General features: G+C 42.0%; 2 protein-coding genes across 6 annotated transcripts; both read left to right on the forward strand.

Moving 5' to 3' along the window:
* Positions 1-4,111: 4,111 nt before the first annotated feature.
* obi1 (ORC ubiquitin ligase 1) lies at positions 4,112-10,607 on the forward strand. 5 transcript variants are annotated; one of them, XM_076077880.1, is made up of 7 exons: positions 4,112-4,247; positions 4,470-4,605; positions 5,967-6,058; positions 6,345-6,566; positions 7,498-7,586; positions 8,667-8,839; positions 8,996-10,607. In XM_076077880.1, the coding sequence occupies exons 1-7, from the start codon at positions 4,176-4,178 to the stop codon at positions 10,051-10,053; spliced, it is 1,842 nt and encodes a 613-aa protein (XP_075933995.1). In that variant the 5' UTR covers positions 4,112-4,175; the 3' UTR covers positions 10,054-10,607. The 5 variants fall into 5 exon arrangements, with proteins under 5 accessions (XP_075933995.1, XP_075933994.1, XP_075933996.1 ...); XM_076077879.1 differs by having other exon boundaries at positions 8,667-10,607; XM_076077881.1 differs by lacking the exon at positions 4,112-4,247 and adding an exon at positions 5,173-5,239 and having other exon boundaries at positions 4,472-4,605; positions 8,667-10,607.
* A 108-nt stretch (positions 10,608-10,715) lies between these two features.
* On the forward strand, positions 10,716-14,580 carry pou4f1 (POU class 4 homeobox 1). Its single transcript, XM_076077884.1, has 2 exons — positions 10,716-12,100; positions 12,507-14,580. The coding sequence occupies exons 1-2, from the start codon at positions 11,978-11,980 to the stop codon at positions 13,479-13,481; spliced, it is 1,098 nt and encodes a 365-aa protein (XP_075933999.1). The 5' UTR covers positions 10,716-11,977; the 3' UTR covers positions 13,482-14,580.
* The last annotated feature ends 1,318 nt before the right edge of the window (positions 14,581-15,898 follow it).

The following is a 15,898-nucleotide window of genomic DNA, read 5'->3' on the forward strand; positions in this document are numbered from 1 at the left end:
ATGTCCCTCTTAAACAGATTGCTACAATACTTGTAATGATGGTCCTTCCCAGCTGTGCTGCAGGAGAGGGGACGGGAGCAGCAGGCTATAGTATTACCATAATACCCGCTCCCTCCCTCCACCGTCCCAAGGGCCCATGTGGGGCTGCATGGGGATGTGGGGTAACTCTGCTGTGGAGGGGACTCAACTGGCTGCCGGTCCTGCAGGCTGTGTGTGTGTGTGTGTGTGTGTGTGTGTGTGTGTGTGACAGGGCTGAACCTGCCTGTGGGCAATGTAATAAAAGCGCCACACACTGCTGGTAGTGATGGTGGCACTGCTGCTGCTGTAGCTGCAGAGGAGGGGATAAATATAAACCAGGCCCGCATCAAGGAGACGGCCCTCCAGTCACAGCCTGACTTACATCCTAATAATTAGGCCCCTCTCCAATAAAACAAGGATTTGTAGCCATGCATCTATTTTACTTGTGTTTGCTGCTGCAGTGGGAGGGATGCACGCTCTGCTGCAGTCTCTGGATGAAGCTGGGGCTTTGAGAGGATTTAATTTCAGCAGTGTAAGAAAGTGATCAGAAACATTTGCCCAATTTACTACTTGACTCTCAAACTTCAGGAGAATTCTTGTTTTTTCTTATCAGCATGAATTCACATTTACATATTTTATTATTTATTTTCATGTGTTACATAATCACTCCATTAAAGTTTATGATAAAATCAAAATTATTCATGAGTACTTTCCAGTTCATGCACTTGTTTGAAGCATAAACTGTACATTCTGTCATTCTCACACAAACACACATACACACACACACACACACACACACACACACACACACACACACACACACACATCCACTGTATTGTCTCTGATAGTGGCTAATCAATAGATGAGGTCTGCAGGTTGTCGTTGCATGTTATCTTAAACCTCCTAATGTGCACTGACTAATCTTTTTACTCCTTTACTCTCTCCCCAACATTACCTCTTTCTTTGTGTTCTGTTCTCTTATGTTACATTTCAAATACACTATTGGATATTCATTATCTATTCATTATCATGGAAAATATCTGATTATGTCTAAATATTGTGTCTTTCAAATATCACTTTCTCTAAATTAGACTGCTGTCGCCTTTATGAGTAATATACTACAATTCCAATAATATGGGAACTTGTTAGGCATGATAATAAAAAGTGTTACATTTTCTTGTCTCATATTTAAATATATTGTACTTTTTGACACCGTATTTTTCTTTCATTGCCTTAAACGAAATGCTTCAAACTGATTTCTCACATTTTGTCATCTCATTCCTATAAATCACATTGATGTGTGTTTGAGAATTTCTAAAAAGCACACTGGGGAAGACAGAAAAGTAGAGATAGAGAGATGGTGATGGAGAGAGGGGGAGAGAGAGTGTGAGTGAGTGAGTGGGTGAGTGAGAGAGAGAGAGAGAGAGAGATGGGTGGGGTGGAAGTCTAGGCAGGGGGTATCAGGCTAATTAAAGCAAGCATTTGTCAGAGATTAAGCCTTAAACAGAAAAGGTCATCTGAGCACCAGAGCGCACTGTTTCGCTGCTGTGCTCTTAGGGCAGTCTAAACCTTTCCAAGCTAAATGGTAAAGATGCTATTTGACAGAGGTGGGGGGAGGGGATCCAGATCCCGACCGGTGGTAAGACTGACACTCGGGTCATTGGTTCTTCACTGTCCATTACACATGCTGGTCAAATCTGGCAATCGGTGTCATTTAGGGATGAAAAATAAGTGCTCGGACAAGATCAATAGATGCAGCCGTCTGTACCAGCTGTGATTAATTGACTGTCACCAATTAATGACTGGCCTGTTGCAAAGCAATGCAATCTTAGAGGGACAACGGGACATGTCGAACATGTTTTTTCTCCCTTCCATTTCAGTCTGTTATTGGTAATTCTGGAGTGAGTTTCCCAGTAACAAATTCATGAGTAACTTCAATGTACAATTTGTAGGTTTACTATGGCACTCTACAAAGTGCATCTTGCATGGTGGGTGCTCTTTGACGTTTTTTGTGATATTGAGACGAATATGAGCTTGAATGAGAGCTCGTGCTGCAAACACATTCCCGTAGTTTTTTTTAGTTCAATCAGAATCGGTGACTAAAAATATTTGTTTATTTCCTTGTTTGTAGTTTCAGAGGTCTGTATAATAAATTCTCAGTATACAGTGATAATAAAAAGTAACATCAAATAATGTTATTCAAATTGCTACAACACTTTGCTCAAAATATCTAACTAACAATTGTAATCATGTATATTGACTCCGAGCGTTCTCATAAACCCAATGGTGCTATGAAAAATGAGTGAGAACAAGTGGTGGCCTGTGATGCATTTAATACTCTGTTGAAAACAACCAAACAAGTACCGGGGATGTTTTTAAACTGGGATCAGTGTACAAGCATTTTTGCTGCAAGTCAATGCTAATCACATTAGATCCTGAGAAGATGTCCTGGTTTGAGATACAATATAATATAATAATAAACATGTTAGTTTAGATATGAGTAATGGCTCTGGAGGGCTAAACTGTGGTGGAGATGTAATTTGAAATATTTGTAGTGGAAATTATGCTAATAATAGATCGCTCTGTATCATTATTTATAACCCAAATTAGATCGTTTACCTGAGATGAAGGCTTGCTAAATATTACATTGCAATCTTCATTATGGCCATGTTTTAAATGAATGATACTCACCCAAGTAAGGAATTGTCATTTTGCAGTAATGTCAATATTTTGAAGAAGACGTTTTGCCATTTGCTATTTACAACATGGTCCTTAGGTTTTTGCTGTGATTTATCATTTTAAGAAAAAGCTAGAAACTACTTGTGAGTTGTTATTTGGAGCACATTGACCTATAGCTAACTAGTTATTTTATAAGTGAGACCAACTCAGTAAAAACATGTTTTGCCAGAACTTCACTGTGTAAATAATACACATATACATAATTTGAGTTTACTCGAAGAAGAGCTATATTTGTTTACAAGCTAATTTTAACCAAAATAGAAAGTATCTGTATGCTGCTGTATATCTGCAAGTATAATATTTATTTATTTTTTAACACAGTAAACCTTTAGAAACTTTTTTAGGAATATCTTTCCTATCCCAGGTTAATTTTAACATTTGTTTTCCAGTATAATCGTGGCATGCAAATCATACCTCGATTCCAGCATCCCCTTGGATGATTGGCTGCTTTATAGATATTTATGGGGAATACAGCTGTCTTGCCATCAAACCCATGAGTTGACTTTTGCTCTGGATGCATGTAATATGATGTACAGCTTTCAGTTCACACCTCTATCATAGAGGTAGACGCAAAATTCAATTCAACGGCTGAACTCAGAGCTGGTCAAAATAATCTATAAAATCTTATAATTAATCCAAAGTGGCACAAACGAGAAAACCTCCTCTCGACGTATGGTCCTCTCGGCCACCCAGCGGACTAACATTGTTTTCTTAATAGTGTCTTTACTTCTCAGACCAACACAAATACACAGCACATAAAATTAAAATAACTAGGCCTAATGGATTTCCCTTTATATTGGCAGCTCCACTTATCAATATTTGTATATAATAGGCTTCAAATGACTTCTTATAACTATTATAGCTATTAATTCATATCTTTTTAGCTTATTGTTTTGGTTGTATGGCCTATAAATGTACAGTATGGTTCAGTTTAACCACTCTTGTCTCTTTTATACGCTAAAGACAAAGGTATTTTTCTAGGAATTGGTGTAGACCAAAACAGAACTAAAAGGAAGAGTGAACATTGGACTTAAGTTACATCAGGTGGTCACACAAACAACTCTAAATGAATGCTGTGGCTCCATGTCAATGTTTAAATAGGCAATATTTTGCTTAAACGTGAGCCATAACAGCTTTACAAGGTCAACATTTAGCATAAAGTTTTTTTTTTGCCAACACAATTGCTGGAAGTATTTATTTGTTCTCCGTTTACTCGACCTTTGTTTCACAGGTGGCACAAGCCTAATGTTGATGTTAACTACGGTTTAAATTATGGGCGAATGAAATGTAACAGCCTTTTAGGCCTATTTGGCTTTCCGTAGTTTTGAGACTCGGCGCGCGTTGCAGCGGGGACTGGTGGGAAATTTCTGTGTTGAAGTTTGTTGTGTGTGCGCGCGCTGTGTATTTTCTCAAAAAGCATGGCTCTAAACTTCCAGACGTCCACCCTTTCTCTGACTTTGCCGATTTCGTGCCAGATATGTCTCGGAAAGGTAACTGCCGTTCCGCTTTTCAATCGTTAAACACAGATGTGTATACACGGTGTAAACTGCTGCCTTAGTAACCTGAACGTTGTTACCAGTTTAACGTTGATAGCCGCGTATGCAGCTGACATTAGCTAAGTTACCGTAACTGACTCAAACTGTGTTTCCTGGCGTTAATGTACCTCATTGCCGCAGCTAAGTAGTCGTCTGTTCGTGCTTCTCCCCGTGCAGGTCAGGCAGCCGGTCATTTGTGCCAACAACCACGTGTTCTGTTCATCCTGCATGGAAATGTGGTTGAAAAAAGCTAACCAGTGTCCCACCTGCAGAGTCACCATCACAGCAGAGAACCCCTGCAGGGAAATCATCGGTGAGTAGCTCCATACAAACAAGGAAAACAGACACAAGGAGAGGAGAGGAGAGGTAATGCGAGGCTTCATGTGCCTGCAGCATCTCAGTTGAGTCATCGTGATATCATGTTAAATAGGGCATGTTGGTAGAGTTGTGCACTGTCATTTCAGTTTAGTAAACTTTAGATTAATTTATGTTAGGCCAGTAAAACTGGTTTACTTGTTCCACCAAACCAAACAGTCTATAGACCAGACACTTTGTCTGTGAGGAGTGCCAGCCAGGTTGAACCAAGGTTTCATTTGCCACATTGTTGTTTGGAAATGCATTTGGCAAATATTTGTTTTTGTTACAATCCAAGTTTTGGGAGGTGAAGAAACATGTTACTATAAATGGCAGAGACCAAAAGAGGTTAGCTGGATATTAATAATATTAGGGTGCGTGTTTGCTTTACACACATTGACTTTTTGCTCCTGCATGCAGTGTTTTGTGATCATTTAGATTTTTTGAAATTCGTGATAACACAAATCCATGGTTTCATTTCTTCCTTCTTTTGCTGGCCGATATCATTTGGGATCACATTGCAAAGACGTGCAAGTCTACACTGATATGCAAACATGCTCAGCGGTGGCCAATAGGCTTCAGCTTTGGACCATGTGAGTCATTCACTAGGATATTTCTTGCAAAAGTTATTAGGCAGTTTTGAAAACAATGAATGGTTGCAGAGCTTTCATTGCTGCTGTTCTGACTTCTGTGCAGCCTGAACCTGTAATGTATCGGTTAATTTAATCGTATATAAATACTTCAATCTAAAAGCCAATGTAAAACACCTGTTTGATCCCAACTTTTCAGATTAGCTGGGCCTAGTTACTGCACCCAGCACCTCAAGTCCTGCTCTCTTTGCGCACTTTACAATCTGAACAAACCCCAATGAAATATTGGTATCTTGCTGACAAACCAGTTTCAACATGTAGCTCCTGGAAGGCACTTTTTTCACTTTGGACTCAGGCTAGCTGTTATGTGCTAAAGCAGACTAAAGTATTTCTGTGCTGAACAGAGATTAAGTTGATATTAATACTCTCAACATACTCTGGGTTTGACAGCCAACTAGCATATTTCCCACTGTGAAATAATGTAAATTACTACGTGAAGGCTACTTGGACGGGGCATAAATATTTAATAATTACTCTCACAATTCTTTGCATGTTGGTTTGGGATCATTTCACCCTCAGTTCACAAAGCACCACCTCAGCCTTTTCATAGTTATGTTTTTGGGTAGCAGCTCTTGTTGCACCTTCATCAAAGCTGCGTGACATTACTTTAATATCCATTTTGTTGTCAAGTCTGTTGATCTGCCGCTGTGCTCATGTTATTCTGTTATAGGAGGCACAAATGAGAGCGATCACCACGATAGTCTTTCCATGAGGAAATGTCTAAGAAAAACCAGAGGAGAGCTGCTTTTGCGGGAGTATGAGGTATGGGTTTGTCTTGCCATGTGTTTTCACAGCAATAACAAGCAGGTTGATGCTCTCGAACAGACCCATCGCAAGGTTTATCGACACAAAAACGTGGCATAGGCTGTAGGTGGGACTTTCAATTGCAGCCACCAACCACTGATGCAGATTTGCCAATCTATTAATGTCTCAACAGAATATGTCCGATTCTATGAAAGCAATTCAGATTACACAATGTCCAGCTTTCTAGTTTCCAGAAATGGACCCAAAAATGTGTTTTAGGTTTCACACTGTTTCTCTCCAACAGGAGGAAATTGAAGGGTTCATCAGAGAAAACGAGGAGCTGAAAATAAAAAATCAAAGTCTGGAGTCCCAGCTGAAGACTGCTTTGGATCCCTGCAGCATTAATACAGTGCAAACAGAAGACAAAAAAGTTGACCCCCATGTCCTGGACGAATGGACAAACAAGCTGCGAGCTGCCACCGATGTTTGTGATAAAGTAAAGCAGGACATGGATAAGCTGAAGGAGGTATGTAACCCGTCATAATCAATAAATTGTATTGACATTAACTCCTGATCCTCAAAGGAGAATATTATATACTAAAACATAACGTGTTTGATTATAGTATATGATGGAATAAGGCAAACATTATTGACGCTGCTCATTTTTTTACCTACCTACTTGATCCCTTCACTGATAAAGATGAGCTTATTTGATTGAAGGATACAAGGACAATGTGTTGTCATTATGCAACACAGGGTTGCACAGTAACATGCAGTTGTAGCCCATTCGCTACACATGAAAAACATGACAGACAAGACTATTGCATTCTTGTGTATTTTTTGAATTTGCATCAGGAGGAATGTAAACAAAACAATACTCTGTGCAATAGGGCCGACATCTTGACATAAAAAAAAAAAAAAAAATCGACATCTGAGAAACGTTGTTCTTTGACTATGTTTGAGCACAAAGCATCATTGATGTAAACAGAGTCCGCCTCCTCTCTTCCCACCGGAGTCCTGCGTTCCACCCGCCAAGTGCAGCTTGATCTGGGATGCAACAAAGGAGCCAGGTCTCTGTAAAGATGTGGACACAACGGTCACCGACCTCCCGTTGCTGGGTTAGCTTGGAATTTTCCTGCGACAGGACATCAGCCAGGAGCCAACTGGGTGGTGGAATGGCCTTAGGTCCTAGCTGGGTTAGCTTAGCCTCCATCGCGGCTCTCCTCTCGGCCAGCCATGGTTGATGAGTGTATTCTGTCTTATGTTATAAGTGCTCCAGTAATAAACGTGAGAAGAAAACAAATTCAGTAAAATTCATGTGAACTACCGCTGCAACATATACAAGCATATTGATGCTTCTGTCATTACCATAACAACTATGCTTGACTAAATTTTGTTGCTACCTTTTGTGGAATCTTTTGTAACCTACTACAAATGTGTTACTTTACCATCCTCAGGCAAATAAGGCATTACGATCTCAAAATGTCGACCTTGTACAGGAGAATATGAGGTTGAAAGCAGAGGTGGCAAGCAGATCTCCTCAGAAGTAAGTATCTTTCATTCTTAAGACATGAATGTTTTTATTTCAATTACATTTTTTACTCTCATTCAGTTAGAAAGGGACGCATACTTCTAAATCACTGTCATGGGTAACAGTACAGACACAATGAACTGTTACAGATAGTTTTCACATTTTAGGCATTGGGAGCAATGAGGTTATTCAGTTAAGTCCCTGCTTCTTGGTCAAGCTGCCATGAGTTACCATGGAGCCCACACACTCAATAACTGCACTCCCTGCATAAATATAATCAAATAAAAAGAGATTTCAAAAAGAAGCAGACAGAAAGGTCTAAAATATGCATTTAACGGATAAAGATAAAAGCCAAAGCCTACAGATCAGTGTAAAACTGAACCACCACCTGGCGATAGAGACAGAAGACGACAGATTAAGAAACAACACTGTTTCTATACTCGCTGTGAAAAAGCGAAAGCAGCATGTGTATACCTTCAGTAGCTAGCTTAGCATAGGAGTGCTAACGCTAGTTAATTATGGGCGAGCATACACTTCTAATGTTAGCCCTACAATGTAACATTTCCGAAACGTATGTCTCTTTCCAACACCTCTGTGTAACGAGTATCACTATTCCACGTTTAACCATGACTAGCTTCAAATCCACAAAGCCCAAAAACATTTGAAACGATTGCTTGAGATACTCTGGTGGAGAGACGGATAGTTGTCGGAGCGGGCCGATTCTACACTATGATTGCCCGGTCTGCGTTTGAGGGGCGGGACTTGGCAAAGGTTCAATTCACTGGTTCAAGTTGGAGGCAGTGACTTGCTGCTAAAATTAGTAATTCCTGTATGATTTTTATTTATTTTTTTTCCTTTCTCTGTCAAATCAAAAACAGTCACAGACCACCTTTTTAAATAGATATTCCAAAAGACAAAGAACATTTTTATTTACATCTTCGGTTTGACTTTCTTTTTCAAATGTGCTATCTTGCATAAGGTGCATATGCTTGGTCAAGAGCATGACGAATAAATAAAAGTGTCAGCTAAATGTTGCTAGGCTTCTGTCATGATGATTCTAGAACAATTTAAATTCACAAAATGATCTGTCCCCAGGTTCGGTCGTTACACAGTGGCGGCACTGGAAGCTAAAATCCAGCAGCATGAGCGTGATGTGGACCACTTGAAGAGGGCTCTGGAGCGCAGCGACCAGTACATCGAAGACCTTGAGTCTCGGGTCATAAAGCCTGAGAAGAGAAGTCTTGAAGGGCAGGAAGCATGCGGGAACGGCAAGGCTGAGTCCGACACACTCGCACAGCTACACAAAATCAGCATGATGATGAGAAGCTTGAGTGACAATGAGAGGGAGTCAATCTGCAGCAATCCAGTGGTAGAAGGTCAAGCCTTTTCTCGAAATCACAGTTTGATGTTCATGCCATCTGCAGATCACAAAGAGTCTGATAAGAATCTGACTGGAGACCAGAAAAACGAGGACTTGGTAAGCACCTCGTTCGACCTTTTGCCCGCCACTCCGTCCTCTGCCTTCCGATCGCTGACTCTGAGAAGCCCTGGCGTCCGTGAAAAGAGAGTTGCATTCAAACCAGTGTCCTATCTGAGGAAGCTTGATTTTGAAGAAATTCCTAGCCCTGACAAGAGCAGCAGCAGCAGCAGCAGCACCACCACCACCATGGAGAACCAATTCAGCAGCCTCGACGAGTTCCCCAAAGGCTTGCCTGCAAATACTGACGTGGAACCCTCAAAGTCTGTCTTCTGGGTTGATTGGCAGAGTTCAAAATCGAATGACGAGTCATGTCCAGGTCCAAGTGAAGACAGCCCAGTTAAAGGAGCCGCATCCGCAACTCTTGAAGGTGATGAGTCCGGTGGTTTCTCGATGTCCAGCGAGGCCTCCATGGATGCAGCATACCTGGACAAAATCTCAGAGTTGGACTCCATGATGTTGGATGGAGAGAGTTCCAGTAGCCGGGGATCGCAGCTCTCCCTGGCTTCCTCCCCTCACGCAGACTTGGACAACACTCTGGTCCCAGAACCACAAACGTGCCGCGATGTCTCGTCAAGTCGTGGTGGCGAATCAGCAGTACCATGTGACCAGAAGAAGCACTCGCCGCTAAACAACGCGGGGGGCACCTTGAGTGACAAAGAGGCTCCAAAAGGCTCGGCAGAGGAAAGTGCGCCGGTGTCGGGCAGGGAGAGCGGGGGCCATGTACCCGACTGTGGTCCCCCTCAGACTGACGAAGAACTGTCCTTTGATTTGCTGTTCGATTCACTGGAGGAGAATAAGGCCGGTCCCTCTGGCTCTCTCAGTCCAGCGAGCCAAGACCACGATCACGTTGACTCCTCCACCACCTCGTCCCCCAGCTGCACCGGTAAACCTGTGAACACAACAAGAGACAGACAGGCACTGAACATCAGCCAGCCGACAAAGAGGAAGTCTCACAGTCCCTTTAACACAAGCAGCCCCACGAAACTTTCAAAGCTCATGTGAAGGTTTTAAAATAAGAACCTGTGTTGTCACTGTGCCGTCCACTCTGGTGTGTTTTGGTCGGGCTTCACAACCACACGCGGCTCGAAACATTAACTCCACGTTTCTCCAGAATAAATTTGTGAATGTGATGCTCCCGTGTAAGTTATTGTCATTTTGTCTGTTGTTATATTGTATGAATTAAGACAAAATATGACAGATTTGTCATAGTTTTCTTTCTGTAGTATACGTATAGGTCTCGGTGGCAGTTAAATGATCTTAAGGCCAGCCTTCTGTAATCTGACAAACACTCCTGTGCTGTTCTGTGTTGTACTGTATAGTGCACCAGTTTTGGTGCTGAGACATTTTTCAAACTTTCAGTCTACTTGTATGTGTTTGTCCTTTTCAAGTTATTCAGTAAACACAATCCACGTGGTAATCTTTTTTTATGATGTCACGCAATACTGAAGAGGGATGAACACGACCATCATGAAAAACTGACATTTTGAAATAAAAATTGCAGTGTAAGAGTTTGTGAGGAAATAAAGTAGTAATGCAAGGAGAAACAATGTATGACACTTCTTTTTCTTTTGTTTTTCTGCATTGCCTTTTTATTTTTGCTGTTCCTTGATCACATGATTCAGCTCACCTATTAATAACTCCCTCATTCATGGGCTTCAATAGGCTGTAGGTCTGGTATTTTGTGGTGAATTTTTCATATTGTCATTTCTAGTGGAATTCGGGACTAACATTTAGTACATTGTCATTTTTCTGTTTTCGTGCTACTTTTCCTGATTTGCATCACATTAAAATGGTAATTATTAATTCCCTGCTTTTAAACGACGGAAACGCATAGTCTGTTAATGCGGATAAAAGCATGTTGTAGCTTGTAACGACGGACATTAGAGACCTCACACGCAAAGTAATTCCATTATAGCGCTAAGCGCCTTATTTATCATGCAAATTTAACGATATCATGTATATTTCACATACCTCTAATCGCCGCATGAAATTTTAATTGGCTAGCCGTTGTGGTTTGAATAAATGAAGTGTTAATTCATTGGGATTAATTAATTTAGGTAAAGACTGTGTACAAGGTTACGCTGGTGTATTAAATCAATTTGTTTAGTGCTCATCTGGCGATGATGGGCTTTAATGATAAGACGGCGGGCTCATTACTTCCAAGGGTTAAGATGAGAGACAGACGGGACGAAGCGTGTAACCTACACTTTTAAACACGTGCCATTGCTGTAAACTAATAAAGTCTATAAAAGAAACGTATAGATGTATTTTAGACTTATAATGTTGCTTGTCGTGCATTGTTGTAGACATTAAAATCTCATCACAGATTATATGATTTATAGTGATTTCAAACCAATAATTCTATATCATAACAACGTCCTGAAATCAGATAAACACCAGTCTAAAGCGTGTGGCGGCTAAAAATAAAGAGTGTTAAGTCAATTGTTTCCAAGTAAAGAACGGGGCCTAAAGGCATTGGGACCGGCGCAGCTCGGTGGCTGGATGGAGTGGAGTGAGCCCTCACAAACGCGGGCGTCTAGTCTCCAAATGTTACAGCCTGGCCTGTGAGCTGTTTTTTTTTTTTTTAATCCGTCAGCCTGCTCACTGTTCTGGCAGCGTTTATGTCTCGCGAGAGCAGCCGAGCACGGGCTTGACGAGATCTGAGGCGCTCAGGTGTAAGAGCCTCTCTCATCCCCAGCAGTGGGAAACAGTAGACAGATAAGTGCGTCTGAGAGACTGCAGGCATCTCTGTGATCTCCGGGCTCAAGGCTGCACTCGGCTCACTACACAGCGAACTACACCGCATCATTGCTGGATAGGCAAAGGACCGCTGTGTATCTATGACTATTTTCCTGCTCTTGTAGCAGTTCCCCCCCCCCCCCCCCCCATTTCTTCCCGTGCACTTTAATTGGAGAAGCTCGCCAAGATGATGTCCATGAACAGCAAACAGCCGCACTTCGCCATGCATCCCTCTTTACCCGAGCACAAGTACACCAATTTGCATTCCAGCTCGGAAGCTATAAGGAGAGCCTGTCTACAAACTCCACAGGTAAATTAGACCCGCAAAAACTTCGACTTTGTATTATTTTTGCTGCATGTAGCGCTGAACGCTGTCGGTGCGTAATAACAAGGGGTGCTCCAAGGCATGTTCAGCCAAGACGCGCACTTACTGTTTTTTTTTCTTCTTCCATGTGTTCCACGGCAATCACTCGAAGAGTCTTCTTTTTAAAAGCATGTGCACGCGACGCCTGTCTTTACTGTTTTTGTATTAATTGTGACGACTTGTCGCTTCGTAAGGAACACTCCGGCTGCATGTCGCCAAAAGTCCCGACTGACAGACACATTTATTTATGTTTTTCTTTTCCTTTCTCCGTGTCTTTTTCTCCCTTTCATGCCCATTGCTCACCCTTTCATTCCCCCCTCATTCTCTCCCTTGTTATTTTCGCCCCTTGCAGCTCCAAAATAACATATTTGCGAGCCTGGATGAGACCCTGCTGGCCCGCGCGGAGGCTTTGGCGGCCGTGGACATCGCCGTGTCCCAGAACAAGACGCACCCGTTCAAGCCCGACGCCACCTACCACACGATGAGCACGGTGCCATGCTCGTCGGGGTCCACTGTGCCGCTGGCCCACCACCACCACCACCATCACCACCACCACCACCAGAACGAGCACCAGGACATCATGGACCACCTCACCTCGCCGTCCCTCGCCCTGATGTCCGGCGCGCACGACGGGTCCGGCGGAGGGGGCGGCGGAGGTGGCGGCGGAGGGCTCCTCTCCACCTCCTCTGGCCATCCGCACTCGCACATGCACGGCTTGAGTCACCTCTCCCACCAGGCTATGAGCATGAACTCGCCTCTCACCCACCACGGGCTCTTACCGGGCCATCACGGAGGGGGTCAAGGCGGCCTGGGACTCACTAACGCCGGACTCCCTTCCATTAATGACTCGGACACAGACCCAAGGGAGCTGGAAGCTTTCGCAGAGCGCTTCAAGCAGCGGAGGATCAAGCTGGGGGTGACCCAGGCGGACGTGGGCGGCGCTCTGGCTAATCTCAAAATCCCCGGCGTGGGCTCGCTGAGCCAAAGTACAATTTGTCGATTCGAGTCGTTAACTCTCTCCCACAACAACATGATTGCGCTCAAACCTATCCTCCAGGCCTGGCTGGAGGAGGCCGAGGGGGCCCAGAGGGAGAAAATGGGCAAACCGGACATTTTCAATGGAGGGGAAAAGAAACGTAAGAGGACCTCGATAGCGGCCCCAGAAAAGAGGTCTTTGGAGGCATACTTCGCCGTACAGCCTCGGCCGTCCTCCGAGAAAATAGCAGCCATAGCTGAAAAGTTGGACCTGAAAAAAAATGTGGTGCGAGTGTGGTTTTGCAACCAAAGACAGAAGCAGAAGCGGTTGAAATTTTCCGCTGCTCACTGATGGGCCAAGAAATTTAAAAGAAAAAAACGAAAATAAAGTTGTGTGACTGAATTTGGGGACCAAGAGACACTAAGACACCGTTTTTAGTCTTTTGTCTCCAGCGATTTTACACGTTGGTGCACAATGGGCGTTAAATACCCATTTTACGAGGCTTCATATATCTTGTTTATTTTCACGTTATCGGTGAATGTGAAGTATGCAAATAACAGATTACACAAGTTTCGCTCCGTTGTCACGGGGGGGAAAGTTTCGCGACGTCGACATTGCCTTTTAACACACGTGGAAAGAGGTAATTTGCTTGATAATATAGCGAGTTATTTTCTCCTAATAGGCCTATAATTTGAAGTATAGCCATTTACGAATTACCTCATTGATTGTTGAATTGTGTTTTTTGGTTTGATTTTTTTTTTGTCGTTGTTGTTATAGAATAATTCATGAATCTGTTCATTTATTCATGTATTCATTTATTCTCATTTGGAGGCTGCTATGAACTCAAATGTAGTTGCAAACTTTTATGGCGAACGAAGAAAATAATAATGTTTAGGCCTGCATGAAAACCCTAATTCACGGGCAGTAAGTTGGCCTCGATGGGCTGTCACATGTAGAGATATATTTATTTTGAATTTGCACAAAGAAAAAGACCCTTTAGGTTTATAGATCGGTTGTGTCGAAATGGTTTTGTATATACAGACACCTTGTCACTTATCAGAGGTGAACTCCTGTGTTTTGGAAATAAATTAAATAGGGTCTATCGACACCATTGGCATCACAGGGAGAAGTTTCAAACAGATCCAGAGAGCACGAACGCCCTGTCCGCTTCATCAAGGAGAGGTCAGGATGAAAGAAAAAAACAAAAACAAGAAGAAGAAGTTTTCCCTCATGTGTTTCAGTTTGCAGCCAAACACTCTACACTATGCATTGGGAAAAGAATCACTGCGTACAGTAGAGCTGTCTACTGGTAGACCTTATTTTGTGGATGGTGTAAGTCACTGTTAAAATGCCTGTTTTCACGTTGAGATCACCACGTTGTTTGTCGTGTTAATTGTTCCAGAAACGTTGTGTAAGTAATTTTTTACTTTGTGCACAAGTATGTTTACAAAACTGCGGCGACATGTGCATCATGGAAAATGTCCCACTGTCTCCTTCCCCCTCTCACAACTTCTTCACTCTCCTCTGTTGTCCTCTTACTTTCATTGGTACTATTCATCCTGTAAGCCAAATTCAACAGGGAGGTGTGTTCCAGCAATCTTCTAATAAATTGAAGAAAGAAAAACGACGCTTTTTTTGGTTGTGATTGGGCCCACACTGAACACAAGTATGAAGGTTTTAATGTAAATATTGGTGGAGTGCTTCAAAGTATTATTATGGCCACACACTCGCTATAAATTCAGACTTATCATTTTACGTGTCGGTTTTGTTATGATTTTAAATCACTCAATTAAAAAAAAGAAATCTTGCATTTTTACAATCGAGATGAAGCGTCCAATAATTCAAATAATGCCTTGGTGTCTTTAAATATTGTCTTATAGATGGTTTAGGGGATTTGCCTCATTTTGGAGGTAACATATGAAAATGAAGCATTGTCACATTTTGAAACAGAAATAGATTTGTTCTTCTTGTACCTTTAATGCATTTTTTTGTGCCAGATTTCAAATGAACATAGATAATGTATAGTATGTACATCAAAAATAATAATGATAATAATAACAACCTAATAATAATCATATTAATAATAATAAATAAAGTATTTGAGCTAATTTAAGGAATGTTACATTTTAAAATGGCACAACAGAGCAAGCTATTGTTCTTAGAAGTATAATTAATCCAAGGTTAAAATGGGACATTGTTACGTGGTTGTTTTAGTTGCCCATCTAGTTGAATGTTTGCACCTATGGTCTTCATTACAGCAGAATAGGCTGTTAAATGAAACATTGATTCATGTGTCTGGAATTCTTAACTAAGACAAAGTTACTGCCTTTTGCTGTGTTGAAACAGGCCTGACAATCAACATTTAATGAAGTTTCACAGCAGAGTCAGAATAACTTAACAGCAGCACTCGTCTTGACAGAGAGAGAGAGAGAGAGAGAGAGAGAGAGAGAGAGAGAGAGAGAGAGAGAGAGAGAGAAAGAGAGAGGGGGAGAAAGAGAGAGAGAGAGAGATGGGGGAAAGAAGAAATTTAAAAAAGAATAATGTGTAGATTTATTGTGTGACCTCTACCCCCTTACAAATATTTCTATTCACTCTATCCTTCCAGTATGGGCTTCACTTTGCGCTGCATTTATAAAAACGAATTTCTAAATGCAGGTAATGCAATATTAATCGCGATTTGCTGATATAAAATGCAATATTTCAGACAGCTATGGGGTTCAGGGGAGGCAGGCGGACGAAGGAAGCCGCTGTTTAAAAGCAGAGAAAGC

This window comes from Anarhichas minor, unplaced genomic scaffold, assembly GCF_050575085.1.
Source record: "Anarhichas minor isolate MPS153535 unplaced genomic scaffold, ASM5057508v1 ptg000062l, whole genome shotgun sequence".
NCBI lineage: Eukaryota > Metazoa > Chordata > Actinopteri > Perciformes > Anarhichadidae > Anarhichas > Anarhichas minor.